The sequence below is a fragment of the Anopheles ziemanni genome, chromosome 3 (genome assembly GCF_943734765.1).
Source record: "Anopheles ziemanni chromosome 3, idAnoZiCoDA_A2_x.2, whole genome shotgun sequence".
Taxonomy (NCBI): domain Eukaryota; kingdom Metazoa; phylum Arthropoda; class Insecta; order Diptera; family Culicidae; genus Anopheles; species Anopheles ziemanni.
Genome location: NC_080706.1, coordinates 92,604,497 through 92,632,288, shown reverse-complemented (window position 1 = coordinate 92,632,288; position 27,792 = coordinate 92,604,497). Strand labels below are relative to the sequence as shown.

General features: G+C 45.9%; 7 protein-coding genes across 10 annotated transcripts; 3 read left to right on the top strand and 4 right to left on the bottom strand.

The window, feature by feature from the left end:
- The first annotated feature begins 485 nt into the window (after window positions 1–485).
- LOC131285850 (probable peroxisomal acyl-coenzyme A oxidase 1) lies at window positions 486–1,312 on the top strand. Its single transcript, XM_058314704.1, has 4 exons — window positions 486–613; window positions 689–902; window positions 975–1,175; window positions 1,253–1,312. Exons 1-4 carry the CDS (start codon window positions 486–488, stop codon window positions 1,310–1,312), a joined length of 603 nt encoding a protein of 200 aa, XP_058170687.1.
- A 252-nt stretch (window positions 1,313–1,564) lies between these two features.
- LOC131286578 (WW domain-binding protein 2) lies at window positions 1,565–3,770 on the bottom strand. Of its 4 annotated transcripts, none has more exons than XM_058315552.1 (5): window positions 3,616–3,770; window positions 2,806–3,355; window positions 2,532–2,736; window positions 2,380–2,465; window positions 1,565–2,205 (listed from the first exon to the last, which is right to left on the bottom strand). In XM_058315552.1, the coding sequence occupies exons 1-5, from the start codon at window positions 3,669–3,671 to the stop codon at window positions 2,161–2,163; spliced, it is 942 nt and encodes a 313-aa protein (XP_058171535.1). In that variant the 5' UTR covers window positions 3,672–3,770; the 3' UTR covers window positions 1,565–2,160. The 4 variants fall into 4 exon arrangements, with proteins under 4 accessions (XP_058171535.1, XP_058171536.1, XP_058171537.1 ...); XM_058315553.1 differs by having other exon boundaries at window positions 2,532–2,733; XM_058315554.1 differs by having other exon boundaries at window positions 2,574–2,662; window positions 2,822–3,355.
- A 4,974-nt stretch (window positions 3,771–8,744) lies between these two features.
- On the bottom strand, window positions 8,745–10,616 carry LOC131287964 (uncharacterized). Its single transcript, XM_058317059.1, has 3 exons — window positions 10,377–10,616; window positions 9,797–10,299; window positions 8,745–9,725 (listed from the first exon to the last, which is right to left on the bottom strand). The coding sequence occupies exons 1-3, from the start codon at window positions 10,558–10,560 to the stop codon at window positions 8,967–8,969; spliced, it is 1,446 nt and encodes a 481-aa protein (XP_058173042.1). The 5' UTR covers window positions 10,561–10,616; the 3' UTR covers window positions 8,745–8,966.
- Window positions 10,617–12,946: 2,330 nt separating this feature from the next.
- Window positions 12,947–15,783, top strand: LOC131287965 (phenoloxidase-activating factor 2-like). The gene is made up of 4 exons (XM_058317060.1): window positions 12,947–13,053; window positions 13,201–13,537; window positions 14,645–14,964; window positions 15,038–15,783. The coding sequence occupies exons 1-4, from the start codon at window positions 12,979–12,981 to the stop codon at window positions 15,593–15,595; spliced, it is 1,290 nt and encodes a 429-aa protein (XP_058173043.1). The 5' UTR covers window positions 12,947–12,978; the 3' UTR covers window positions 15,596–15,783.
- Window positions 15,784–19,098: 3,315 nt separating this feature from the next.
- LOC131288548 (inactive CLIP domain-containing serine protease A30-like) lies at window positions 19,099–20,004 on the bottom strand. The gene is made up of 2 exons (XM_058317687.1): window positions 19,809–20,004; window positions 19,099–19,745 (listed from the first exon to the last, which is right to left on the bottom strand). The coding sequence occupies exons 1-2, from the start codon at window positions 19,812–19,814 to the stop codon at window positions 19,170–19,172; spliced, it is 582 nt and encodes a 193-aa protein (XP_058173670.1). The 5' UTR covers window positions 19,815–20,004; the 3' UTR covers window positions 19,099–19,169.
- A 1,469-nt stretch (window positions 20,005–21,473) lies between these two features.
- Window positions 21,474–23,018, top strand: LOC131285848 (phenoloxidase-activating factor 2-like). The gene is made up of 2 exons (XM_058314703.1): window positions 21,474–21,569; window positions 21,651–23,018. Exons 1-2 carry the CDS (start codon window positions 21,474–21,476, stop codon window positions 23,016–23,018), a joined length of 1,464 nt encoding a protein of 487 aa, XP_058170686.1.
- A 198-nt stretch (window positions 23,019–23,216) lies between these two features.
- On the bottom strand, window positions 23,217–27,792 carry LOC131285846 (transmembrane protease serine 9-like). The gene is made up of 6 exons (XM_058314701.1): window positions 27,755–27,792; window positions 25,445–26,171; window positions 25,168–25,231; window positions 23,847–24,229; window positions 23,369–23,783; window positions 23,217–23,281 (listed from the first exon to the last, which is right to left on the bottom strand). The coding sequence occupies exons 1-6, from the start codon at window positions 27,790–27,792 to the stop codon at window positions 23,217–23,219; spliced, it is 1,692 nt and encodes a 563-aa protein (XP_058170684.1).

Genomic DNA, 27,792 nt, shown 5'->3' with positions numbered 1-27,792 from the left:
AGCAGCCAGGAAAGTGAGGTAAAACTGCATATTTGGTATGTTTCATCAACAGATCAAGGAATTGAGGCATTCGAAATATGTTGTGGAGAAAGGCTCCGTATAAGGCAGAGCAACACACTTAATATCGGCAATCACGGCGAGCAAAAGGATCCATACCCCATGACTTCACACAGAAGAGCAGTTTCCATCCACGAGACCATGGATGCTGTGATCTAGAATTACCAATCCCCTATTTCGCGAAGATTTTGGCTGAGATCTCCTACAAGTACGCTAGAAGTTTTAGTAAGCACTTTCTTAACCCACTGTCACAACAATGGCGGAGCAAAAAATAGCTTTGACCAGACCTATCTTTTGATTGATCTTGGGTAGGACATTGCCTCGTTCCAACACTTTTGACAATTATCCTGGCAACCGACAACTTTCGCCTGATCACGAAACAGCATTCTACGAAGAATCACAGAGATAAGGATAATACGTTCGATATCATGCTTCAATTGTTTTATTTTATTACATACCTGCTTAAGGCGTGGCGACAGGCGCGACCCGGCCAAGAGCACGTACCGACCGATTCGATCGATGGAGTTATACCGTCTCTTCAAACTGTTGTCGCCGAGTAAGTGAATGTTTCGTCAAGTAGGGAAATGTACATGATTCTAAATACGCTTTCGATTATGCCTATCCCTTGCAGTCAGCTTCGTCTCGCCGCGGACCACATCGAGCAACGTCAGAAGGCTGGTGCTACGCTGGAGGAAGCAACTAATCAGTTCCTTGTGCAGTACCGGCATGAAATGATCGAGAAGGCCTGCCAAACGGTGTCACCCGAGTTGGCCCGCGTGTTGCGTTCGGTGTACTCTCTGTACGCTGACGATGAGGCACTGAAAGCACTCCGGGATCTGCTGAAAGTGAGTCCAATGTTCTTTGGTGGGGAAAAACATGAACTAAACTTTTCTCGTTCGTGCTCGATTTATTTTCAGTTTACGACGATTTCGGAAAGCGATATTAATCGGTTGCAAGCCAAGCTGGAAGCGGCGTTGGCGGAATTGCGCCAGAATGTTATCGGTATCGTCGATTCGTTTGACCTGCCGGATGACGTTCCGGGATTGCCGCTTGGAGCTTACGATGGAAATGTATACGAGCGATTGTACGAGGAGGCTAAGAAAAATCCCCTGAATCTGGTAAGTCATGAGATAAGTGCGCCTCCAATTGCCAACGTAAATTTTTGAATAATTATTTCGATTGTCTTCTTCTTTAGGAACCGGTGAAGCAATCATTCCACAAGTATTTGAAACCATTCATGAAATCCCGCCTTTAAGAAGGACTAGTTGAAACCTTTCGCAACCGTGGTGATAGATTTAATTTCCATAATATTAATTCATTAGATTCTAAACCTTTTCTTGTATACCGTTCAATTGCACCGGCGTTATCTGAGACTAAAGTGCGGGCGCATTTGTGGTGAATTTTTTAAAATATACACACTTTTTGGTGGTACAGGTACTACACGTGAGTCACCTGGGAGAGGATTTTCTTTCAAAGTGATAAATATGACACAAATAACATCAGTGTATGAGTAGTGAAGATTATAGCTTATTTGATTCATTGAATATTCGAATGAACTTTACACCATGATTTAACATCCATAGTAGGGAATTTAGAGATACAACAAAAGCATCGGCAACATCTTCCGATCCATGCATCCTGACGCACATCCAATCTATCCATACATACGGACCTGTAAAGGCCGTGACCATACCAAACGGACATACATACAACTATCACACACACACACATTTCCTTGCATGTTCCGAAATGGGTAACAGATAACAGTTAACAATTTTTCGAATAAAAGCCCCGATGCATTTTTATCGCTACAGGGCACTGGCGTTGACTTCACGTGTTATAATTTGCTAATGGTCGTTGCTTGTACACAAAAGCCTATGTGAAGATCTTCGGCTAAACAATTTGCAAAGTGTAAATTTAAACAAAAATCCCACAACAGAACCAAGCAGATAATAATAAAGGAATTGATTTGATTAGGAATTCCTCCCCTCCGATTTTCTAACGCGATGCATATGGAGGCAAAGTGGAATATTTCTATACGCCGAGAAGATTATAGTGTCGGGCCATCATTATTGTATGATCGTTCGTTCGTGCGTGCGTGTATTACTGTTCCTTTTTGTTCAGAGAACTGTAGCTTGGCGGTGGTTCCTGAAAGGAGTAGAAAAATGGTTAACCACTACTAGACTATTTTTAGAAGTTTCAATGCGGACTTATAATCTCCAAGATAGTTTAAAATAAGATGTTTATGCTTCCTAATCTATTCCTAGTAGGATTTTTGTGATTTGGCTATTGAAGGAAGCCTCGATAAACCAGAATACTTACGTAATACGCCGGTGGTGGAACGTAAGCCGTCTGCGGCCTATTGGGATCGTAGTAGGCACTTTGTGCCGCTTCCGCCTCCTTGGAGTCTGTAAGAGGTAGAATTGTTTGATCGTTTAGAGTGATGCAATATGCTAACCATGTCCAAAACATACTCGGTGGTGGTTGGGGAGGAGCCGAAAAACCCATCGTTCCGCTCGACGATCCCGGCTGCGGATAGCCAACGTTTCCGTTCGGGTATCCGGCACCAGGGCCGGTCGCGAAACCGGCCTGCATTGGGTATCCACTCGCGGTCGGCTGTGGCATAAATCCGCCGGCGAATTGTTGCTGCTGTTGCGGCGGATACTGGTAGCCGGGCTGCTGCTGCGGATAACCAGCCGCTCCCGGTTGTTGCGGATAACCGGCCACTCCCGGTTGTTGCGGGTAGGCCCCTGGACCCTGCTGCGGGATGATACCCGGATACGGTGGCGGGCTGTCGTGCATGTAGATCGAGTTCGGTTGCGGTTGCTCCGGGAAAACGCTCGCTCCAGGTACCCAACCGTAGCCGTAGGCATTCGGTGTGTAAGCTGGCGGTGGAGCCGCATACCAGGCACCACCCGGTGGCGTGTACGGTGGCGGAGGAGCAGTGCCGGCGTTACGTTGCGCCATCGAAGCGGCCCGAAGCATCGCCTGACCAAAGTCGATCGCACCGCCATGCTTAAAGACGATCTTAAACTTTGCCTCGCCCGTCCAGTTGCCGTTCTGTTGCGCCTGCACTTTACCCTTGATGTAGTTCGCACCGAACACCGGTTGCTCCACCTCGACCTCGCGCATCGATACGAACGGCATGCTGAACGAGCGGACCGAGTCGTTCTCCTGCTTGCTGTTGTAGATGACTCGGTGCGTAGTGAGGTAAACACGGCCCTGCTTGGTTCCCTTCATTGACGGGTTGTCGTGGCCGGTGAACTCGATCGTCACATGATCACTGAAGATTAGGATTCTGCAATGTATACAAACGTTGAGTAAAGATTGTTGATAAACTCCTGTGGGAAACACAATATGGTGCAACAACGATCGATTTTTGACATCCGGAAACATCCAGAAAATTCTACCATTACGCAGTAGCACAATTAGAACTTCTTCCAGCCGATTCATTTTCCTCGCCCCCTCTCACCCCTTCGGAAGACCACACAAGGGTGGGCTAAGTTGTCAGAGGATTAAGTTGATGCACCGCTGAAAAGAAAGTCATGGTCAACTTACCCCTCTCCAGCGTGTATTAGAACGCCATTGTTGGCGTGCGCCGTATTTAAGGACATCGTATCACACTGCTTCTAAATCTATGACCCAAATTTGTTGACTCTTCCCAAAATACTGCTGCAGCGCAGTGACGAAGTTACTTTCTGTTGCTCCTGTTTTCGTCGTCTCGACGTAGTTCAACTGATGACTCACACGGTCTGACTGCCTGCTTTTATTCTTTTGTTATTGTATTTGTCTGCTCTCGTTCCTTCGCGCTCCCTTTCTCTCTCGCTCACTCGAACGATATATTATTAGTCTTTCTAACGATAACGATATTTACTTAAAAACACACCAAATTACTAGTACATAAAGTCAATTTTATTTGTAGTAAAATTGGTTTTGCCGACGACACTTTCGAATAAAGTTTCGTGAGGAGATTTAAACTCTCAACCAGCAACATATAAACATGCCGTACCAAAACATCGCTGTCACCTGGCACCTCTGGAGTTGTTATTTGATGTTTACAAGTTGTTAAATGGGAGTAACAAGCAGAAAAATGAAAACAACACGTCATTTCCAAGGGCTGTCAGAGCGGGCGGCTATTACGTCAGGCGGCGAATAAAAAGTGGCGGCCAAATTCAAATTGTTTTTTTTACTGTACGTTAGATGCCTCGTGCGCAGGACGATTTTTGCGAGATGAGCAGGGAAAAACAGAAACATAAATATATCTTGCCGTACCTTTCCGGACACAGGACCGTTTACAGTCTGTTTCGTTTGCTTCAGCGGCTCGGTACGCGGAATGACTGTGCGTCTGTGACCGTGCGGGAAAGATTCTAGTTTTACTGATAGAATTTATCCGTCGGCAGCGGTGATCTGCGAGCATGGCGCGTGTGAAGTCGAATTTTCCACGAAATGGGCCGTAGTTTTCCACCTCACTCCAACCAGCCAGCTAGCGCTTCGATGGAGTTGGCTGGTGGTGGGGCCGCCTGATGTCCCATGACACCTGGGATACGGTCGATTCCACTGGATGCTTGCTGCTTTCATCAAGTGGGACGAAGAAAAAGTCTATTATTGATTGCGGTACACACAGTGAAGGTTGAGGTGTGCAAACCGAACGTTTGTGTATCAATTCCCAGCGACCTTTGTAGTGGAGAAAATCGGTGCGTGTGAATCACACATGCCGATGTAAAAACAAGCAAAGGTAGAACAGGCGTTGACGAAGATGGTGGCTGTTGAGAAAAAGTGTAAACTAAGACGAGAAAAGCGACCTCCACTCGGGATGATGAAAGTGCAAAATCGAAACTGGGCTTTTCTGCCCAAAGTGTAGGTCATCGGTGATTTTTCTCAATGCAAATCGTGCCATGACCGCAGGAGCAACACCACGAGCGTGTTCTGTAAAGCAGGCGTCGCCTAGATGCAAAAGACTCGCCGTCATCTTCTCTCAAGTAGGCTTAGAAACGTGGAGGGATTAATAGCGCCCGGAACTCTTCTGCGAAATCAAACAGTGGGACGGAAAAGCCACGGGAGGCGTACACACGACGTGACTGCGTTGGCAGTTGGTTAAAGGTCACACGCGGGTGTGCGTGAATGTGTCTGTGAGAGTGTTTGGTGCAATCGCCACTGTGAAAATGATGGAAGCCTCGGAGAACGGAAGCAGTGGGGGCGGCGATCGAGGGGGCAGCGGTAACAGTGGGGTCCATACTTCGTCGTACGAGCCGCTGGAAGGGCGCCGTACCTTCGACACATCCGACAGCCCCGAGCTGGACGGCGGAGGACCTCCGAAGGATAGGCGGCGGCTGGTGTTCTTCGCCCTCATGACTGCCGGTGTTGGGTTCGTGCTTCCTTATAACAGGTGTGTTAGTAGACCGCGCTGTATGTGTATACGGCTAGGTTCTTGTTCCGGTGCACATGTACTCGCTCCTATTACGGCATCAAATGGCTGGCCTCCTCGAGCCCGGTGCACATGTACTAACAAGTTATGACGGAAGTCGCTCAACCCCCCCACTAGCCGAAGATTATATGATTACCGTTCCATTGCCTTCCCACGTGACTTTCCACGCCTCACTCATGCCCTTGGTGCTCTTTTCGTGTCGTTTCTTCCCTCCCACTATCAGCTTTATTATCGCCGCCGACTACTGGCAGTCCCGTTTTCCCGGTCAATCGGTCGCACTGGATATGTCGATGACTTATATCATCGTTGCACTGGCAACGGTGTTGTTGAATAATGTGTTCCTTACGTTGGCTCCATTCCGGGTTCGCGTAGCGTTCGGTAAGCAATGTGGTGCAAAGCATTCTAGGTTCATCCGTACGCAACTCGTCTTAATCATTGTCTTCTCTTCACCGCAACAGGCTATGCCGTATCCTTCACAACGCTAGTGTTTGTAGCCCTGTGTGAGGTAGCTTGGCACATGTTCACGGCGAAGACGGCCTACTCGGTTAATCTAGCGGCCGTGTCGCTCGTCGCCATGGGATGCACAATACAGCAGTCAAGCTTCTACGGGTTTGCCAGCATGCTTCCGAAGCAATACACACAGGCGGTAATGGCAGGCGAAAGTAAGATGCACCCACGACGTTGAACGTTAGGCCAGAGGAATTCAAGTTTTTCGCTTCCCATCCCATAGGTTTGGCAGGATTTTTAGTCTCTTCCAACCGTGTCGTCACGAAGCTGTTGATCAAAAGTGACCGTGCGTCGACCGCAATATTTTTCCTCACGTCGACCGTTTACATCGCGTTCAGCTACGTGCTGCACTCGATCACCACCCACTCGCCGTTCGTGCGGTACTATATGAAGGCATGTGCCAAAATCGTCCTGCGACCTGACGACGATCACACCCTGGTAGATTGTCCGCTTTCCTTAGACAATAGGGTTTGTGAATAAGTTCTAAATTTTGTCTATCTTTTTCCAGAGTGAAACGCTCGATGGCGATATTTCGAGCGCAAGGTACGGAGTGCTCACCCTGGACTCAAGCCCACCAGTTCACATGCCGCCGGGCTCAACAGCTTTGAGTTTTAGGTAAGCTGCTTTAAAAAAACATATCTTTTCTTATGGCTAACAGAATACCATGGTTTTGAAATTTTCTAGTAACCCCGTGTATGATCTCTCCAATCCCACGGCTGGAGAAACGGTTCTGGAAACGAACATGACGAACCTCACCTCGACCACGAGTTCGGTGAACGGTGGAAATGGTACCGCGGTGGCGCGTCCCGTAACGGCCACCGCCTCCAACTCGGACATGCCAAATGTGGCGTTCAAGGTGGAGCACATCATGACACCGGACATTTGCAGCTCGGGACGCTTCGGCAGTTTCCGCAACGGGCTTGAGTCGCGCTGGAAGGTGGCACGCGCCATCTACCCCTATATGGCTTGCATTGCCATGGCGTACTGTGTGACGCTGTCGCTGTATCCGGGCATCGAGTCGGAGATTATCTCGTGCAATCTTGGCACCTGGATGCCCGTGCTGCTGATGTTTACCTTCAACGCATCGGACGTGGCCGGTAAGCTGCTGGCAGCTGTACCGTACAGCTGGTCCCGCCGGCAGCTCATCCTGATGTCCGGACTGCGGGCCCTGCTGGTGCCGCTCATTCTGCTCTGCTGTTCGCCCCGCGAGCAACCGGTCATTGCCGGGGAAGCGGCCGCATTCATCTTCACCGCGGCACTCGGCGTTACCAACGGGTTGGCTGGCAGTCTCCCGATGATGCTGGCGCCGGATAAGGTGTCCGCAACGTTGCGTGAAGTCACCGGCAACATGATGACGCTGTCGTACAACATCGGGCTTACGGCCGGCTCGCTGGTTGGGTACGTGTTCGATCGGATGCTTGGGCCGCAGCTTCCCAATCCCTGCCCGCAGTATCCGTTCGTGCCACCGAAGCCGAACCAACCCCCTGCTATGAACGGCACCAATCCGTTCTCTAGCCAGCAAACGCTGGTCGGTAGCAGCACAACGACTGCGACGACCGTGGCGACCACGTTGCTCACAACACTGACGGCGGCCGTACTTCGCAGCACCGCTAGCAGCACCGCACCCGAAACGAGCACCATATCATCGCTAACCTCTGCCACTTCTCCAGGGTTGACGACGTTCAAGAATGGAGTGGACCTGATCAGCACTGCAACGGCGGCCACAGCCGGTACACCTGCCCAGCAATCGTACGATGGGGTCCCACTGGCCACGATTGCAACCCTTCTGTACAATGCGACAACTTCCTTGCTAGAGGCGAGTACGTCTTCTCCCGAATAAAGGTGACTCCAGACTTCCAGGAACCACCCTTTGAACCCTCCTGAAGTTCCGCTTCCTTGGCTATCTGCTGCTCATAGTGTATAAACCTACATATATTGTGATCTGCTCGGATAGCTGTCTTTTTTCAATACATTGTTTGCTTTCTTGATCTCAATTCCGATCTCGACAGGCTTCTCAAATCTAACATGAGAAGCAATAGCTGCTTAAAACCGCTCCAAACAATTGAGGTCATTCCGAGATGACGACGACGACTTTCTCGGCGGAGTTTGTCAAAACGAAAACAAGGTAAAGAAAAAAAGAGAAAAAAAATGGTCGGCCGTCTCGAGAATACGTCGACGTTTAAAAAGACGCCCGACGGGTCGTAGCAAATCGTCGCGGATACCTAAACTACGCGGTCTGAGGTGTTGTTTACTGTTTTCGTGGGCTTTTGAGATGGCAAGTTGAGAAAGCATCCGCAATCTCTGAATAACCTCAAATGATAGTCCCATCCTCACGGTCATCCCTTAAAATGGTGGGTTTATAAATGCCCGCACGGGTAGAATTATGTAGAATCTCAGTCTGTAATGGATCTTTCCGGACCGGGTTATGGACCGGGTTGTATCATAGAATGGGAAAGAGAAATCGCTGTGCGAAACATTTGTGCATTAGACTAGTTACCAGCCCCGCATTGTTCTGATTCAAATTGTCGCACTTCCGGGCTCGGGCAATGGCATAAGCAATGGAAAATAAGCAAAGGTTCTCTTGCATGGACGTGCAGGGAAATGTAGGGACGAATTTAGGAAGGGACCTTCATCCAGTAGTCTAAAAGAACAGGCAATGATAAATTGTACATTGGTTGACTATCCGATGGTCTGTCGGTGCGGAATCATTACCAGATACCAAAGAGAACAGAGATGGAAGACAAGGAAAACCACATTTCATGTTTAATGCTACTACCTATTTATATTGTATATTGGGAGAGAATGCGAGACAGCGGTGCGTATGCCTGACAAGAGGAAACATAATGAAACATTCAAAAACAATTTGTGAAAGATAAAAAAAAGACCGTGTAAAATAAAAAGTAATTACTAATGTACCAGAGCTGGCTGCGACTGTGTAGTTAACGGGATCCGGGTCTTCCAGTTTTGCTCGACGTCTTCACAGCGATTCATCGTGGCGTCGTATGCAGAACAGGCTTGCAAGTTTCTGTTTCCTGGATTTGCGTTTCTTTCGCCGCTTGCGACAATCCCGGCACCCAGGACCGTTTCCATTCTCGTGCGTCTGATCCGTGTCGGACCGTTCGATGGTGGTCCGGGCCGGTGTCCGAGCGCCCTGCTCTCGGAGGCGCAGGTCATGCAGGAAGCTGGACGAATCGTCGCGTCGGCCAAGCATCGGTATCAGCTGCTCGTAGTCGGGCGAAAACTCACCCATCATCGACTCGGGCTCGACCGGCGAGGCAGGAGGCTGCTCCACAATCGGGGATCGTACAGTTCTCCGGCCGGCGGATAAACTGCTACGCTGCAGGGATCGGCGTTCCGGACTGACGAGAAACTCGAAGCCAACCACGTCGGAAGCATCGAACTCCCGTGGGCTCGTCTGCGTGCTCACCGAGCAGGTGCTGAGGGATGCCTTGTGGAGCGACGATTGACTTCCATAGCAGGAACCACCGTGCTGGTTGCATTGGCGCAGTACCTGTCGGCGCTGTTCACGGGCCCGCTCCTGCTCGTGCAGCTGATCGTTCTCCAAGCGTAACGCGCTGTTCTTGCACTTCAGCGTGGCCAGCTCATTGAACACGTTCTCATGGAAGAGATCGCGCATGGTGAGCTGATCTTCGAGATTTCGCGCGTGCTCCTTCACCTCCCGGATGATCTTCCGCAGCGTTTCCGGGTTTGTTTCCTCATCGAGAATTTCATTATCCTAACGTCGGGGGAGGGGGGAAGAATCGATTAAGAAAAAGAACAAACCCAAACCCGCTGGCCTTTGCCTACCACATCCTCTGCGTTTGGTTCGTACGTGTTCGGCATTGATTTGTGGCGAATGAGTGACTTGCGCTCACGGTTGAGGTTGGGCTTCATTTCGTCGATCTGCTTCTTCACCTTGCTCTGGATGTGGCCATACTTTGTCCGGGTGCGATGGTAGCTCTGTGAGCCGCCACTTCCGGTACTGATGTTACCACAGCTGCCTGCTTCTGTACCTATACTGCCGAGACCGGTTCCCTGCTGCGCTGATGCGAGTGTGCGCAGTGTCCGTTTACCACCGTCGGGCGAATGCTGCTGCAGCAGCAGGCTCTCCATCGATCGGGGTGGACGAAATTTTCGCGGCTTCAGCAACAGCTTGTCCCCCAGGACCGCCCCTTCATTGCGATGGGGAACCGGAGCGGTGTCCCGTTCGCTCGAGGCGCTCCGGTTTTCCCCCTCGGTCGACAGTGACGAGTGTCCGCTGGAGGTGTTCGATGAACCCGATATTACCATCCGGGACCCGTTACGATCGTCTAGCCAAACGATGCGGGAAAGAATAGACATGTTACGTTACCGAACGTTGCTTCAGCCCCGCTCCAACCACACTTACCGTGGCCCTTTTCGGATGCATTTTCGATCGTGGGCCCTCCAGACAGCGTCGAATGGTGCCGAGGGAAGGCCCCGAGCGAGTGATGTTTCGGGAGATCCGGACTGATGGGAATTTCGTCGTCCAGCTCATCGAACTCGATCAACAGGCTCGCGGGGAAAGTTTCATCGCACAAATTACGGCTCATGGTGATTAGTTTATTTCTACCGCAAACAATTCGACTGGTTATCTTCTATTTACATTAGTAGCTGGTCCGCTGGTCCGCGCACGTACTGGTTTCTGGATGCTGTCAAAAGTGATCAACACCTGTACGATCATTATCAATACTGATCGTGCTATAATAAGAATGGCTTCGAAGCAGGATAATGCGGAACCAATAAGGGCAGGGGTCGCCACAGGCCAAATCTGGCCAACCTTCTGATTTTATATGATTCACTGGAAAGTTTGAGTTTTGCTTGGAATAGTAAAATTTATTAAGTTTTGTACAACTATAAATTATAATCAAAATATTTCTGTTTTTTACGGCTTCACGTTATGTCAGATAATTTTAATTAACTTTAAAACGGTTAAATTTCACAATAAATAAGTTAATCATTAAATGAACGCATTCAGACGTTTGAATTTAAAAACATAATTCCGTGTATGTGATTCACGTTTTGTCATGGCCCCTTTTATGAAAACCCCGATTTTTAAAAACCAGTTCCAGCAAGTTGTTGTTTTTTTTAATTTTCTTTTAAAGGTTAGCTATGGAACATATTCCTTAGAATAATTATTTTTCTAGTTTTAGGGCTTGTAACTAATTCGAATGTTTTTTTTCATCAATTTTGATCGTACTATAATTATCATACCTAAAATAATGCTTATGCTTCAGCCCTTCATGATCCAAAGCGTTGGTTAATTCCAATTGCCGATCACACTAAATAACTCTTATACAAATGGTCCTTGAACACATCGTAACATCTGTTATCACCTTTGCACGACACATCGGAAAGTCCGTCAATAAATAAATCTTAATGATAAACAATTGCGTTGATGGAAATATGTAGATTCTTGAAGATTACCTCCGTGTTTAGTTTATTTTGAAACCCTATTTGTTCCAGAGAGGTGGGAAAAGTTTACTGGAAGTTCCTCCCTAGCAAACAAAACGGTAGTGATAACGACACCATGTGTGAGGGAATTCGGAATTGTTCAACTGATTATTGCATCATAATTGGGTTTTTGTTAATGCCTGTGTTGGCTGAACCGGCGGTTTCACAGGCTTGAGGCCCTCTCGAAACAGCAAAACGGTTGGTTTTTAGAGTTTGCTTGACACATTTGCCTATCTTTGAATGATTCTGATGCCATTTCTCCGTGACCTTTACAATCACCATGTAGCGAAATGGAACGTCTGCTTTCAAAAATTAGGAAGGTATTGTTCTAATCTGTTATAACTTAGTAGAGAATAGTATTGAACCTGCGAAAGAATTAATGTATTGTAAACTGCAAAGGTTGATCGCATAATAAAATTTCTAATTGTAAACAATCATAGATTGGAAGAAAAACATATTCAGCCCATATGCGTAATAAACAAACATCAGTAGTAGAAACCCGTTTCAGGCGACAAGGTCCGTAAAAAAATAAAAAAGTGGATGAGACAACAACCTTGGCAAAACGGTGCTTTTAAAAATATAAGTAAGTGGGTGAGCTATATAATTAGAAAATACGTAAGTAGTTACATGCATTTCTTGATTGTGTGAAAATTGATTGAAAATATCTCTAGGGATTCCACCATCTGAGCTAAGAAATGTTTATTATCTACAAAAATGAAAACCAGTACGTTAAAGCGTTTGGGGCCAGAAAACATCAGGACCTTTCATCGGTAAAAAAACAAACACGAAAAATGAAGCGTGCAAATACACTTGCAATATTAAAATAAAAAACAAACTCTCAAGATGATACTTTCCTATGTTCTGCCGTGCATAGCGATCAGAAAACACGCGCCAGCAGGTGCTGTGTGTTTGTGTGAACTCATCTTTGACTCCCAGCGCCTACTTCTCATGATAGCGTTCTGGCACGAATCTACAGTAAGTCGATGTACAAACCGGTCTCTGGAGTGGGGAGCATAGATGATGCTAAGGCCGCACGATCACACGACCGATCTAGTGATTTCCGCGGTTTCGAGGTAGAGGTTCGTCAATTGGCCGATTCAGTTCCATCCGAACCGCTCGAGCGAGTGGTTGGAATACGAATAAACCAGTTCCCGGGGTTTCCCGACGCGAGCAGTTGACCGTTTTACACAAGTTTTTGTTCGCTTTCGTATATTCGCCATCCTGCGGGCGCATCAAGCAGTGTAAGTGTGGATTTTAGTTATGCTCCTCAAGTCACTGTATTGCCAAACCTTGACCGTGAAATCGTGCCTGCAGTATCAAGTTGCAGTCAAGCCGAGCTTAATGCTACCAGGCCGACTGACTTTCGTCACGTTAAAGGACAAACGAGCGAACGAAATCACGTTCCGCTTCGCCGCGATCGTCTAATCAGCAGGTGTTTGCTCGATCTCATCCTTTCCGTCTTTCGTCTTTCCCTCACAGTCTTCTTCAAGCCTGCGGGACAATTTACTCGCGTAACGATGTTGCTCGTACGCTTTGGACTACTTGCTTACTTGTGCTTGTCGTTGGTGCTGTGCGAAGATGACGAGGTTATCGTAAGTATTCCACAAATTATTCCACTCGAAAATGTGTGCCCCATTTCATTAGGTAGTCTTATCAGTAAATGTTGTACATCACATTAGGTTTTTCCTGACTGATTCTAATGACATTTTGTGTTTCTTTTCCACCGCACCGTGATTAAGCCATGTGAAGGCGGGGAGTGTGTAAAACTGCACCTTTGTCAAAATGGCTCATTAAACACAGACGGAGCACTCCTTATAGACATTCGATTTAACGAGGACAATGAGTGCGAAGACTTTCTGCTCAAGTGCTGCCCGTTTACGGAGGACGATGAGTTTGATGTCCCAGGACCGTCCCACCCGGATCAAGTGCCAGATTCAACAGTGGAGCAATCGACCGATCCGACCCCCGAAACACCGCAAGGTGTTGGTCCGACTTTGCCACCACCCGCTGGTTCATCTTCACCATCATCCGTTACTCCGCCTACCGGAGGTTCCGGCACAGGAGGACATGGCACTGGTAATAACGCTGTTTCTAAGCCTCCGTCTGGAGGTGCTGGTGGTGGGCATGGTAGTGGTGGTGGGGATGGAAAACCACATGGTAGCTGCAGCGGATATGGTAGTTGTCAACATCCTGATTCCACAGGCAATAAGGGTCATAAAAATGACGAACAGAGTATTCTAGTGGAACAAGTACCAATTAAACCTGGGGAGAAACCGCAATCAGGGAATCAAGTAAAGGGAAAGGAAACAGTTCCTCCACCCGTAGGAACTGGCCCCAGCACTGCGAATACTACTCCTCCTCCTCCTCCAAAGGGTGGTGGAGATATTCCTCCATCAGGTATTTCAGTATCAAGCGTCAAACCGCCGACAAGTGTTACACCTGATCCATCAGTAAAGCCGGGACCATCAGCAAAGCCAGGACCATCAGCAAAACCAGGATCAACGGCAGAGCCAACTTTCACCGGTTCCACTACTACTCAAGCTACTACCGGAACTCAAGGTTCTGGGCCCACCAAAACTCCAACCCAAGCGCCAACAGCTACTCCATCTTCCAAACCAAAAGAAACCCAAGCTACTGCCAGTCCTGGAGGTGCTGGACTATCAGCAAAGCCAGGACCATCAGCAAAACCAGGACCAACGGCAGAGCCAACTTTCACCGGTTCCACTACTACTCAAGCTACTACCGGAACTCACGGTTCTGGGTCCACCAAAACTCCGACCCAAGCGCCAACTACTATTCCATCTTCCAAACCAAAAGAAAACCAAGCTACTGCCAGTCCTGGAGGCGCTGGACCTAAAGTTCCAGAACAAAGCACTGCTTCACCTGGCGGATCTGGAGGTGGTTGCACACAAACAACAAACCTTGTACACATAGCGTTCACATTAAAAATTTTATATTCTCTGCTCCATGATTCTTAGGTTCTAAAACCCCGATTAAGCCAAACCCGGCTGCGACGACGCCAAAACCTACTAAACGTGGTGATGGAACTAACAAGAAAGGTACAAGGGAAGCATGGTTTTACTAAACAAGTTGTAACTAACCATATACATTGACCATAACAAAGTAGGCAATACGACCTTTGGCACACGTAATGTAATGTTCGTTCTTTTATTGATTTTAAAGGTGTAGCGATCACCACAGACAAACCAATAACTGTACCGACGAAGTGTGGAATACGTAATGTCGACGGTGTAGGCTTTAGAATTACCGGTGATAGCGACGGTGAGTCCGAATACGGTGAGTTTCCCTGGATGGTGGCGATCCTTAAAGAAGAAAAGGCACTCGATCAGGTGATCAACGTGTACCAATGCGGTGGTTCACTGATCCATCCATCAGTCGTGCTAACGGCGGCACATTGCGTACATGATCGAAAGCCTTCGGAGATTAAGGCACGGCTCGGCGAGTGGGACACGCAAACGAAGAACGAAATTTTCGACTACCAGGTACTACCACGGTGTGACTGTTATGGTATCAACAAATGAACAAATTAACTGTCGCTTTTCCGTGTATCTGTAGGATCGTAACGTCGTGGAGATAGTTTCGCATGCGGAGTTCAACTCGAAAAATCTGCACAACGATGTGGCACTTCTGTTCCTTGACCAACCGGCGGAACTGATGGATACCGTCAACACCATTTGCCTGCCACCGGCAGACTTCAACTTCGATCAGTCGCGTTGCTTTGCCTCTGGCTGGGGCAAGGATTTGTTTGGCAAGCTAGGCAAGTATCAGGTGATCCTGAAAAAGATTGAGCTGCCAGTCATGCCTCGTACTGCGTGCCAGACGGCGCTTCGCACGACACGCTTGGGTCGTCGGTTTAGCCTGCACTCGAGCTTTATTTGCGCCGGCGGTGAGACGGGCCGTGATACGTGCAAAGGAGACGGCGGTTCGCCATTGATGTGCCCCATTCCGGGCACCGTGAATGAGTACTATCAGGCGGGTATGGTGGCCTGGGGTATCGGGTGCGGTGAGACCGGCATCCCCGGTGTGTACGTCAACGTGCCAAAGTTCCGCGGGTGGATCGACCAACATCTGACGCAGCGCAACATACCGCACAGCTATTACACTCACTCGTAAATCTGCGCCAGAGAGAGGTTGCTAGAACCACAAAGACCTCTGCCATCGACTGCAAATCAGGAATATCTTAGGTGCAGATTTTACCTTTGCGATACCTCATGAATATCAACCATTCTTCGGAGCATTGTTTTCCTGCGGGGTTTCAAAATGAAGAATAGGAATGATTGTAATAAAGATTGTTTGACCATGAAGAAGCTGTTGCTCATTTGTTTGCTTTTGAACATTCGAAAAGGCTCTTTTTTGCTTGCATTGATAGCGTCATTGGATTAATTACATAAAATCTAGAATTATGAAAAGTCTGCTCGTCAGAGCAAGATCTTCTTATGGGAAAGTATAGCGCCAATTGTTTCTCGAAATTCATCACTTGTAAATATGTACGGGAACAATGAGGGGAAAACCACGGTGATTCTATCAAAATGTCTTCCTTATCTTGGGGGATGTCATGGGGTTACGGTACACCTCACACCGATAGCCAGGATGTGCAGGAAAAGTTTAATGCTGTCCAGTTTGAAGGGACTATTGCAGACTATTGTTTTCCGTGAGATTTTAATGGCTGTTTTATATTATACGATAATTCCACCAGCATGTACGATAAGAAATGGTTCACGCCTGGTAACGTATGAAAATTTTTGAGCACCATACAAAAAGAACACATCTCAATTTTAATCGGATTTGTTCACCATGTCACACTTGTTTATCTTCGTAATAATGTACTTTGCAACTGTTAAAAGAGATTTCAATATTGGGCAACTTCCTCGAATACTTCTCTTTTTATTTTTCAATCGCAATTTTTCTGGTTTTGGACAATTCTAAATAAATTAACTGAAAATTGGAAGACTAAGATGGCTGGGACATATAGCGAGGAGGCCTGTTAGCTATCCAGCCAGGGAGGTCATCGAACAGGACCCAACAGGCACGCGGAGGAGAGGGGCGCAGCGAGTACGATGGCTTGACCAGGTCGAGGCAGACTTGCGGAGGATCGGTGTTTCGAGTTGGAGATCTGCAGCACAGGACCGGGCGTTATGGCGCAACATTTTGTTCACGGCACGAGTCGACCGACGGCTCTAGTCCGTTATATATATAAATAACTTAACAGTCTCGTGAATGTTGTCGAGAATCAAGCGGCAAAATAACACGTACACTTTGCATCCACAATAACTGCCTTCAGGGAATATAATTGTCGATATAATTAGAAAACAAAATATAATTCACAATTTTTGCTGACCCCTGGCGTACACGAAGCCACCAGTTGAGCCCAAAGACAGAACTGGACAAACTGGACTAACCAAGATTGCTTTGCGATTCTAGTGTTAATTTATTGACTAAATGAAAAGATATCATTATATCTTTATATAGATATATCATCAGGGAGTTTATAAAATCCAGTTTCAGCGTGCGCGAAAGGTAAAGCTCCTATAATGGGGGAGGTTAAGGATGGCGTTTATTAACATAATCAGGAACTTAACGTAAAGTGTAACGTGCCATACAGTGATAGGACCAAATGTACCTCATAGCTCACCACTTGCAAATACGCAATCTTGGGAAAAACCACATTCAAGTAAAATCCCCGCTTATCTGTGACGAGATACGCGTCATGGTAAGATGAACGTATTCGAATACTCACAGGGATGGGATGTGCCTAGAGTGTGAAATGATGTCCGGGTTCGATGCTGCACGATCATTTCAAAGATTGGTGTCGTGCGAGAAACAAGGCAGCAGATCGATTCGGATAGTTTTTAAGATGAAGCTGAACCGACAGTTACAGATTTTCCTGCTGCTTGTCCTTCATTACAGGGCAACTTCACAAACAAGTGTAGTAACAGCCGTGGACGATCAGGTGAGAATGTGAAATAGTTATAGAGGAGGAGCTTAGGACCTTTTTGTATCGATGTGTATTATTGTGATTTTTCTTCATCAGTACTGTTTCACGGATACGGGTGATCATGGCCTGTGCGTGTATCAATATCAATGTTTAGATGGTCGCATTAATTATTATGGGGAAACCATGATTGATCTCCGGCGTGCTGGGGATGATTGTGGCGAGTATTTGATGGTTTGCTGCACAGATGGAAACAACTCCGACCAAGCTGATGAGGTAAAGAATGTTCGCACGACTACTCCAACAAACGAATTTGCAACCAGTGCTAAAGGTTCAGTCATGTCAACTACGGAAAGTTCACTGTACGAAGGCGAAGGAAACGACGTTGAGGAAACGACTGACCCAATGATAGTTGATCCAGATGGCGATGGTACCTCTCGTGAAAGCACTAAGGGAAACCCACAAGTCGAATCTACTACGGAAAGTGCAAAGAACGAAGGACGTTTCAGTACGCCTGCGACCAGTGGTAAAGGTGGAGACGCTACGGTAAGACCACCAGTCGTGACCTCTACGGAAAGTTCCCTGCACAAAGGCCAGGACAGAACTCCTGGAAAGCCTGAACACCAAGCAACCACTGGTAAAGGCGGAAACGTTACAGTATCACCACCACCCGTGTCAACGCAAAGAATACCGACCATTAAAGGGACAAGCACAACGAAGAGACCAATACAACCACCACCGCTGAACATCCCAGAGTACAATGTGGAAGGCTGCGGACATCGTAACCCCAATGGGGTTGTTTTCTCTATCCTAAACAACGTGCACAGCGAGTCCGAGTACGGCGAGTATCCTTGGGTAGTCGCAATCTTCGTGCCTAATGAGACCACATCTGAACTGCAGTACCGTTGTGGTGGAGCATTGATCGATCAAGCAGCGGTACTGACCACTGCCAGCTGTGTGTACCAGTACCGCTCGAAATCATCGCAGCTAGTGGTTCGACTGGGTGAATGGGATATGAGCACTCAGCGCGAGCCAATACCGCATGTCGATAGTGAGGCAGAGAACGTACACATTCATCCGGAGTACAGTGTTACGACTAAAGTCAACGATATTGCGATAGTGATCCTGCGTGAAACGATGGTGATGAATCATATGATCGGTGTGATCTGCTTGCCACAGGTAAAGGATGTGCCAATGCGCGGGGATCTCATAGGCGCTGGATGGGGCGATGCACCATTATTTGTGACTCCGAAGAAGTTTCCGCAAACCATCCTCAAGAAGGCACATCTGCATCGCATGTCAAAAAAAGAATGTCAGGAAAAGTTGCGTAAACTGACGAATCCAAACTTTCAGCTGCACGAAAGTTTTATCTGCGCTCAGGCAACCGACACGGAGATGTTACCATGCCGAGGAGATTCAGGTTCCCCGTATGTGGTAGAAGTTTCGGGAGGTAGCGAACGTTACTATCTGGTCGGCCTTAGCTCTTGGGGTTACGATTGCAACAGGCAGAACACACCGACTGTGATGACAAACGTCGCTTACCATCGGGACTGGATCGACAAAGTGATTAAGCAGGAAAATTTCAACCCATGGACGTACACTTACGAACTCGAAGAGAGTAAAGAAAACAAATAAATTCGTCGAATTAAATGCATTATTTTTATTACAAGCATAACAACGGCCATGACCTTTATATAGTTGATGGAGTCGGAAGGGGCATAGCTTATGTATTGATATTATTCCAGTTACATTCTTTCAGTCCTCAAAATCGATTGTGAGATCTGGACGGTAGTAGTTTGGATATCGATTATTCTGCAACATTACTGTATCTATCCATGTCAAATAGTGTTTGGTACTCAAAAAAACATCCATTGCTTGATATTTGTTACAATCGCGTAGCGAATATATGGCGATACCGGCTAAAAAGAATTGTTCACTATTTTCGTGCAGTGCGCAGATCATTCCCGAACCTTCGACCCGCTCGCATGGTACTGGGGTATTGGTGTAGTCTGCGCAGAGATGCTCCTTTGGCAGAGTATAGTTATACACCCTCCCGTAGTTTCGAATCCCTTTTTGGCACTCATTCCTATCGCCGAAATGGGCATCGATTTTGACTAGGCGATTCGGAGTACCAGCTGGTGGATTATTTCTCCACCCAACAACATAGCAGAACGAGTTGGATTCGATCTGCTCCGTATCCGGCAGACAAACACGGTTGGAAGCAGGACCAATTTGTGCCGAATCAGCTAGGAACAGTAGTGCGATATTACCAATGTGTGCAGTGGAAGTATAGTGTTCAGGGTGGATGACCACTTTCTCGACTTTTATTTCCTGTAGCAAAGAAATAAAACTCGGTTTTACAAATAGCTGGCGAAAAAGGCTGAGGTACGCTACCTGCATGAAAGGTTCTTGGTCAGAATTGGCGTTCCAGCGACCAATATGGACTACTAGGCCCGATCTATTTCGATGCTGTACACATTTGGCTGTCGTTAGCACCGCTTGATCATCGATGAGCGTAGCACCACAGAGGAACACTTTGACATGTCTTCCTAAAATGTTGGTAATGCTGAACAATGCCACAGACCACGGAAACTCCCAGCGCTTAGTTTCGCTTCCTGGTGGTCCTTCACCACTGTACCGTTCACCGCACTGACCGTTCCAATCGGGATAGTCGGGGATTTGTTCAGTAGTAGTCGTAGTAGTAGTAGCGGTGGTAGTAGAGGTACTAGTAGTAGTAGTTAAAGTTCTTGTTGGTGATGTTGTTTTAAGCCAATATTCCTTTGGAACAGTGCAGCACACTACACCTGACCTGGCACAATCATCGAATTCAGGTTCTCCAAAGCCATTTCTGTCCGAAATAATGAATATGCCATGGACATCGACGCTTCCATTAATACACAATCTGTTTTCTACACACATTTTTTTCCCATTTCCATTCGCACAATACTTCAATGCTTTGCTAGTAGTCACTTTCACTGTTATTAAAATCAATGCAATAAGCAGCGGCTTGTAACCAAAAGACTTTCGTTTCGATTGATCCATATTGGATGCTTGGAACAGTTTTACACTTGTTGTTGAAACCGTTTAATAGACCAACGGACCCACACGCCCTTCCGAATTCACAGATGATGGCAAATGATGCTCATCTCAACGCAACAAGGATGGCATGGCTTCGCGGGTAATGATCACTCGCACACGACCACCCCGGCGTGCCGCTTGCAATGGGATTTCCCCAAACATCAAACATCAAACATCGGGATTCCCAGAATAAAAGTCAGTGGTTATCACACTTGACCTTCGTGAACAACTGAACGATAGTAATGTGGCAATTTAACAAATTCAAAATCTATTTCAGAGGTCAATTTTTAGCGTGAGTATTTCATCGTTAAAAATGTAGTGTGTATGAATAGTAGATCTAGCAGCAACTTTTTTGCGAAACAATTCTTCGGTAGATATGAAAGCTGCACAAAAAAATGTATTAAATCAGAGCAAATCTGTTTTCATTTACACCGTGCTTATAAAGCCATTATCAAACAAAAAAAACACACACACACACACAACTTTGATCAACGAATACCGGGTACATCATTCGTTTACAGATAAGAAAAACCTTCAAAAAGAACAAAGTGGTTGCGTTTATAAAATGAGTGACTGAATCGAGTCATTAAAACACAGCAACTGAGATGAAGATGGGAGTGGCCTGACAAAACATTCAAATGTATTTTATTCAGATTCTGGTTTCAATAATATTAGAAACAATTCCTCTTTAAGCGAATAAAACTCACCAGGTGAGTGTTATACACATAAAGATAATAGAAGATAGCGATAGCCTAAACCTAATTCCGTAGTTCATTTCTTGCATATACGAACTCCAAAAATCATGGAAAAAATAATCACTATTTCAAGCAAAATCCCCGCTTATCTGAGACGAGTCACGGGGTCATTTATATTTGACTTTAAAGCATACGTGAAATGATGTCCGATCCGATGCTGCACGATCATTTCAAACATCGGTGTCGTGCGAGGAACAGGGTAGCAGATGTTCTACTTGTTTTCGTAATGAAGCTGGACCGACAGTTGTGGATTTTCCTGCTTGTTGTCTCACATTACAGGGCAACTTCACAAACAAGTATAGTAACCGCCGAGGACGATCAGGTGAGAATGTGAAATAGTTATAGAGGAGGAGCTTAGGGCCTTTTTGTATCGATGTTCATTATTGTTATTTTCCTTCATCAGTACTGCTTAACGGATACGGGTGATCATGGCCTGTGCGTGTATCAATATCAATGTTTAGATGGTCGCATTATTTATTATGGGGAATCCGTGATTGACCTCCGGCGTGCTGGGGATGATTGTGGCGAGTATTTGATGGTTTGCTGCAAAGATGGAAATAGCACCAACCAAATTGGACCAACAACCGACGATGAGGTAAAGAATGTTCCAACGACTGTTGTCAATGGAACTACCACTCGCCCACCATCCAGTGGAAAAGGTGGAAATGGTACGGTAAGACCACCAGTCGTGACCTCTACGGAAAGTTCTCTGCACAAAGGCCAGAACAGAACTCCTGGAAAGCCTGAAGGCCAGGAAACCACTGGTAAAGGCGGAAACGCTACAGTATCACCACCACCCGCGTCAACGCAAAGAATACCGACCATTAAAGGGACAAGCACAACGAAAAGACCAATACAACCACCACCGCTGAACATCCCAGAGTACAATGTGGAAGGCTGCGGACATCGTAACCCTAATGGGGTTGTTTTCTCTATCCAAAACAACGTACACAGCGAGTCCGAGTACGGCGAGTATCCTTGGGTAGCCGCAATCTTCGTGCCTAATGAGACCACCTCTGAACTGCAGTACCGTTGTGGTGGAGCATTGATCGATCACGCGGCGGTACTGACCACTGCCAGCTGTGTGTACCAGTACCGCTCGAAACCATCGCAGTTAGTAGTTCGACTGGGTGAATGGGATATGAGCACCCAGCGCGAGCCAATATCGCATGTCGATAGTGAGGCAGAGAACGTACACATTCATCCGGAGTATAGTGTTACGACTAAAGTCAACGATATTGCGATAGTGATCCTGCGTGACACGATAGTGATGAATCATACGATCGGTGTGATCTGCTTGCCACAGGTAAAGGATGTGCCAATAGGCGGGGATCTCATAGGCGCTGGATGGGGCGATGCACCATTATTTGTGACTCCGAAGAAGTTCCCGCAATCCATCCTCAAGAAGGCACATCTGCATCGCATGTCAAAAAAAGAATGTCAGGAAAAGATGCGTAAACTGATGAAGCGCAACTTTCAGCTACACGAAAGTTTTATCTGCGCTCAGGCAATCGACACGGAGATGTTACCATGCCGAGGAGATTCAGGTTCCCCGTATGTGGTAGAAGTTTCGGGAGGTAGCGAACGTTACTATCTGGTCGGCCTTAGCTCTTGGGGTTACGATTGCAACAGGCAGAACACACCGACTGTGATGACAAACGTCGCTTACCATCGGGACTGGATCGACAAAGTGATTAAGCAGGAAAATCTCAACCCATGGACGTACACTTACGAACCTGAAGCGAGCAATGAGAGTGAAGAAAACAAATAAATCTATGGAATTAGATGCATTCTCTTTATTTCAAGCATAAATGGAAATGGCTATGCGCGTAGCCGAGATTTATGATAAATATGGTCGTGATGTATCATGTTTTAAAGACTGGACATGTATTTCACCTCGATGGGGTAGGAACGGTAAAAGCTTGGGTATGGATGTCGTTCTAGATGTATTTATATTTGTCAATTGACATCACTCGTGCGTAAGATCGGGACGGTAGTAGTTTGGATATCGATTATTCTTCGTCATTACTTTATCTATCCAATTCAAATAGTATTTGGTACTCACAAAAACATCTTTTACTTGATATTTGTTACATTGGCGATGCGAATATGCAGCAATACCGACTAAAAAGAATTGTTCACTATTCTCGTGCAGTGCGCAGACCATTCCCGAACCTTCGACCCGCTCGCACGGTGCTGGGGTATTGGTGTAGTCTGCGCAGAGATGCTCCTTCGGCAGATTATAATTATACACCCCCCCGTAGTTTCGAATCCCTGTTTGGCACTCATTCCTGTTGGCGTATTGGGCATCAATTTTGAGCAGGTGATTCGGAGTACCAGCTACTAGATTATTGCTCCACCCAACGACGTAGCAGAACGAGTTGGTATCGATCTCCTGTGTATCCGGCAGACAAACACGGTTGGAAGCAGGACCAATTTGTGCCGAATCAGCTAGGAACAGTAGTGCGATATTACCAATGTGTGCAGTGGAAGTATAGTGTTCAGGGTGGATGACCACTTTCTCGACTTTTATTTCCTGTAGCAAAGAAATAAAACTCGGTTTTACAAATAGCTGGCGAAAAAGGCTGAGGTACGCTACCTGCATGAAAGGTTCTTGGTCAGAATTGGCGTTCCAGCGACCAATATGGACTACTAGGCCCGATCTATTTTGATGCTGTACACATTTGGCTGTCGTTAGCACCGCTTGATCATCGATGAGCGTAGCACCACAGAGGAACACTTTGACATGTCTTCCTAAAATGTTGGTAATGCTGAACAATGCCACCGACCACGGAAACTCCCAGCGCTTAGTTTCGCTTCCTGGTGGTCCTTCACCAATGTACCGTTCACCGCACTGACCGTTCCAATCGGGGTAGTCGAGGAACTGTTCAGTAGTAGTAGTAGTAGTAGCGGTGGTAGTAGAGGTACTACTAGTAGTAGTTAAAGTTCTTGTTGGTGATATTGATTTAAGCCACTGTTCCTCTGGAACAGTGCAGCACACTACACCTGACCTGTCACAATTATCGAATTCAGGTTCTTCAAAGCCTCTTCTTTCCATGATAATTATTGTGCCATGGACATCGACCTTTCCATTAATACACAATCTGTTTTCTACACACATTGTTTTCCCATTTCCATTCGCACAATACTTCAATGCTCCGCTAGCATTCACTTTCACTGTTATTAAAATCAATGCAATAAGCAGCGGCTTGTAACCAAAAGACTTTCGTTTCCATTGATCCATATTGGATGCTTGGAACAGTTTTACACTTGTTGTTGAAACCGTTTAATAGACCAACAGACCCACACGCCCTTCCGAATTCACAGATGATGGCAAATGATCTCAATGCAACACGGATGACATGGCTTCGCGGGTCCATACACGACCATCACCGCGTGCTGATTGTAATGGGATTTCAGCAAACATCAAACATCAGGCTCGGGATTCCCTGAATACACGTATATTACAATCAAAACTGCATGCTGATAACGTTGTACGGCGGTAAAAACAGTTTAACTTGTGCCAGTCCTTTTGCAAAGTTCTTCTTAGAGTCGTAGGACAAAACACATAAGTTACACATAAATTACAGTTACTGAATATAAACCATTGCTTTCGTTCATTGCTAAGCCAACCCTTATCTTTTTTTTCAACCATTCAGGTCACACGGTCATCAGCCAATTTGCTCCAAACATAAAAGCAACAAAAAGAAATCTAGGCGTACACATAAAGCGTCCAATAACAAGTAATCATTGAAGATGGGAAATCCCGAGTGCTTATCATAGGGAATTTCTATATTTCAAATGTTGTGTTGCCGGAAAATGTTGTGTTGCTTATCAGGAAGATACGTTGCATTTTGTATCGCTTAAAAAGTGTGGGATGGATAAGAGGTCTAGCATTTTGTGATATATCTACAAATTACCTAGATGAATAATGTACTCGAAATTGGACACCTGATTTACTAATTGAAATTCTGTTACTGTAGCCTGATGTAGTTGTTTAGTGGATACGTGAATAACCATATTGATTTTATTCTTCAAATTCCAATATATTCATTTTACATTCACATCTCTGTAAACTATCGAGATGGTAACATGCTGTCACTTTCTTCCTTTTGATTTATATGCATTTCAAGATTCCTAGAGTTCCTTTATTGTATTATCTATCCATGTCTGAAACTTTTCCACTACTGTAACTACAGTCTCTTTTCGCTGTGTTTGATGACAACCCCATCCCCACGACACCAGCCCATATAAATAGAATTGATTAACAGTTGCTCGCCTTTCTACAACAACCGGAGCTCCGGCATCTCCTTTGCAAGGTCGTTCTTCATTTTGAGTGGTAGTACATGCGAAGCTCTCGTGAAAGTGGAATTTACGACCCTCAATATGCCTTACACATGTTGAGAACGGTTGGTAATGGAGAACTAGTTGCTTAAGCATATCGGAATGAGTTTTCACCCCGGCAATTGTTTGCTTGACTGTGGCACCCCAACCGGTGGCAATGAAGTGTTGAGTACTTAGTAGCGGTTCTTCGTTAGAAGGCAAACATATAGGCTGGATTGTTGGTTTATATTGAACTTCGGATTTCAGCACTACCAGGGCTATATTATTGATCAGTGACATCGGGTGGAAATCGGGATGTTTGATCATCTGTTCTACTTCGAAATCTTCGTGAGGGATCGGCTCGGTAGTTGAGTTCATGACCCATTCACCCAGTCGTACCACCATATTGGCTGGGTTTGATCCGCAATTAGAGAAACAATTAGCGGTGGTAATAACTATGAAGGGTTCTATTAGTGCACCATTGCAGCAGTACTGCATATCGTTAGTGTCACGATTCACCTGGAAAAAGGCCGCCATCCACGGGTATTCACCGTAGTACACACGCTTGTCATCCTGAACTGTACTTTCGACAACTCCATACCTGTTTCGTTGCCCACACTCTTCGAAGGAGAAAGGGGTTTCTCTGAACTCAGGCTTAAGGTTTGGAACAAAATTATTGATCTCTGTGGGAGTAGTCGTGCTGGTAGGAGTAATATTCCATATTTTAGGTGCCGATTGAGCAGTGGTGGAAGTTCTAGGAGTGGTAGCAGCAGAAGTTGTTGTTGGTGGTGTTGATTCAAGCCATTGTTTCTCTGGAACAGTACAGCACACTACACCTGACCTGTCACAATTATCGAATTCAGGTTCTCCAAACCCAATTCTGTACGTAATAATGAATGCGCCATGGACATCGACCTTTCCGTCCGTACATAATCTGTTTTCTACACACATTGTTTTCCCATTTCCATTCGTACAATACTTCAATGCTCTGCTAGTGTTCACTTTCACGGTTATTAAAACCAATGCAATAAGCAACGACTTGCATCCAAAAAATTGTCGTTTCAATTGATCCATATCGGATGCTTGGAACGGTTTTACACTTGTTGTTGAAACCGTTTAATAGACCAACAGAATAACACGTCCTTCCGAATTCACAGACGATGGCAAATGATGCTCATCTCAACGCAACAACCATGGCATGGTTTCGCGGATAATTATCACTAGTACACGACCATCACCGCGTGCTGATTGTAATGGGATTTCAGCAAACATCAAACATCAGGCTTGGGATTTCCTGAATACTCGTTATTTATAATCAGAACTGCATGCTGATAATGTTGAACGGCGGTAAAAACGGGTCAACTTTGGGCACTCCTTTTTCAAAATTCTTCTAAGTTTATTTACTGGTAATAAAATCTGCTTTTGCTCATTGCTAAGCCAACTCTTATCCGTTGTTTAACCTTACAAGTCACGCCATCTCAAAACGAGTGGAAATCGATTATCAGAATTTGTTTATTCTTTCCAGTATTTACTTGTGGTATTTGTTTGAAAACTTTGTTTAACCTGATAGCTGATGGATGAGTATTCATCAACCGAATTGAACCAGAATTAAAAGCAAAGAAAATAATCTTAGGCGTACACATAAAGTGCCCAATAATCACTAATCATTGAAGATGGGAAATCCCGTGTGCTTATCATTGGCTATTTCTACATTTCAAATGCTAAGTTGTCGGGAAGTTGCGTTGCATTTTTTTATCGGTTAAGAAGTGTGGGACGCATATGAGTTTGTGATATATCTACAAATTACCTAGATGAATAATGCACTCAACATTGGTCAATTGATTTACCGTTCAAAATCAATTCGATTTGCGTAGCCTGATGTAATTGTTTAGTGGATAAGTGATTAATCATATTGATTTTATTCTTCAAATACCAATATATTCATTTTACATTCACATCTCTGTAAACTATCGTGATGGTAACATGCTGTCACTTTCTTCCTTTTGATTTATATGCATTTCAAGGTTCCTAGAGTTCCTTTATTGTATTATCTATCCATGTCTGAAACTTTTCCACTACTGTAACTACAGTCTCTTTTCGCTGTGTTTGATGACAACCCCATCCCCACGACACTAGCCCATATAAATAGAATTGATCGACAGTTGTTCGCCTTTCTACAACAACCGGAGCTCCGGCATCTCCTTTGCAAGGTCGTTCTTCAT

What these genes read in the sequence shown, in the direction of transcription:
- LOC131285848 (XM_058314703.1), top strand. Translation starts at nt 21,474, where the DNA reads ATGAAGCTGGACCGACAGTTGTGGATTTTCCTGCTTGTTGTCTCACAT. An exon ending in TAACCGCCGAGGACGATCAG is followed by an intron (nt 21,570 to 21,650) that starts GTGAGAATGTGA and finishes TTCCTTCATCAG; the next exon opens with TACTGCTTAACGGATACGGG.
- LOC131287965 (XM_058317060.1), top strand. Translation starts at nt 12,979, where the DNA reads ATGTTGCTCGTACGCTTTGGACTACTTGCTTACTTGTGCTTGTCGTTG. An exon ending in GCGAAGATGACGAGGTTATC is followed by an intron (nt 13,054 to 13,200) that starts GTAAGTATTCCA and finishes ACCGTGATTAAG; the next exon opens with CCATGTGAAGGCGGGGAGTG. An exon ending in ACGAAATTTTCGACTACCAG is followed by an intron (nt 14,965 to 15,037) that starts GTACTACCACGG and finishes GTGTATCTGTAG; the next exon opens with GATCGTAACGTCGTGGAGAT.
- LOC131285846 (XM_058314701.1), bottom strand. Translation starts at nt 27,792, where the DNA reads ATGAAGAACGACCTTGCAAAGGAGATGCCGGAGCTCCG. An exon ending in CGAGTACATTATTCATCTAG is followed by an intron (nt 24,230 to 25,167) that starts GTAATTTGTAGA and finishes GCACTGTTCCAG; the next exon opens with AGGAACAGTGGCTTAAATCA. An exon ending in ACCAAGAACCTTTCATGCAG is followed by an intron (nt 23,784 to 23,846) that starts GTAGCGTACCTC and finishes TCTTTGCTACAG; the next exon opens with GAAATAAAAGTCGAGAAAGT.
- LOC131285850 (XM_058314704.1), top strand. Translation starts at nt 486, where the DNA reads ATGCTTCAATTGTTTTATTTTATTACATACCTGCTTAAGGCGTGGCGA. An exon ending in CACTCCGGGATCTGCTGAAA is followed by an intron (nt 903 to 974) that starts GTGAGTCCAATG and finishes ATTTATTTTCAG; the next exon opens with TTTACGACGATTTCGGAAAG. An exon ending in AGAAAAATCCCCTGAATCTG is followed by an intron (nt 1,176 to 1,252) that starts GTAAGTCATGAG and finishes CTTCTTCTTTAG; the next exon opens with GAACCGGTGAAGCAATCATT.
- LOC131287964 (XM_058317059.1), bottom strand. Translation starts at nt 10,560, where the DNA reads ATGAGCCGTAATTTGTGCGATGAAACTTTCCCCGCGAGCCTGTTGATC. An exon ending in TGCATCCGAAAAGGGCCACG is followed by an intron (nt 10,300 to 10,376) that starts GTAAGTGTGGTT and finishes TCGTTTGGCTAG; the next exon opens with ACGATCGTAACGGGTCCCGG. An exon ending in AACCAAACGCAGAGGATGTG is followed by an intron (nt 9,726 to 9,796) that starts GTAGGCAAAGGC and finishes CCCCGACGTTAG; the next exon opens with GATAATGAAATTCTCGATGA.
- LOC131286578 (XM_058315550.1), bottom strand. Translation starts at nt 3,671, where the DNA reads ATGTCCTTAAATACGGCGCACGCCAACAATGGCGTTCTAATACACGCT. An exon ending in CTAATACACGCTGGAGAGGG is followed by an intron (nt 3,356 to 3,615) that starts GTAAGTTGACCA and finishes TATACATTGCAG; the next exon opens with AATCCTAATCTTCAGTGATC. An exon ending in TCCTCCCCAACCACCACCGA is followed by an intron (nt 2,466 to 2,531) that starts GTATGTTTTGGA and finishes TACCTCTTACAG; the next exon opens with ACTCCAAGGAGGCGGAAGCG.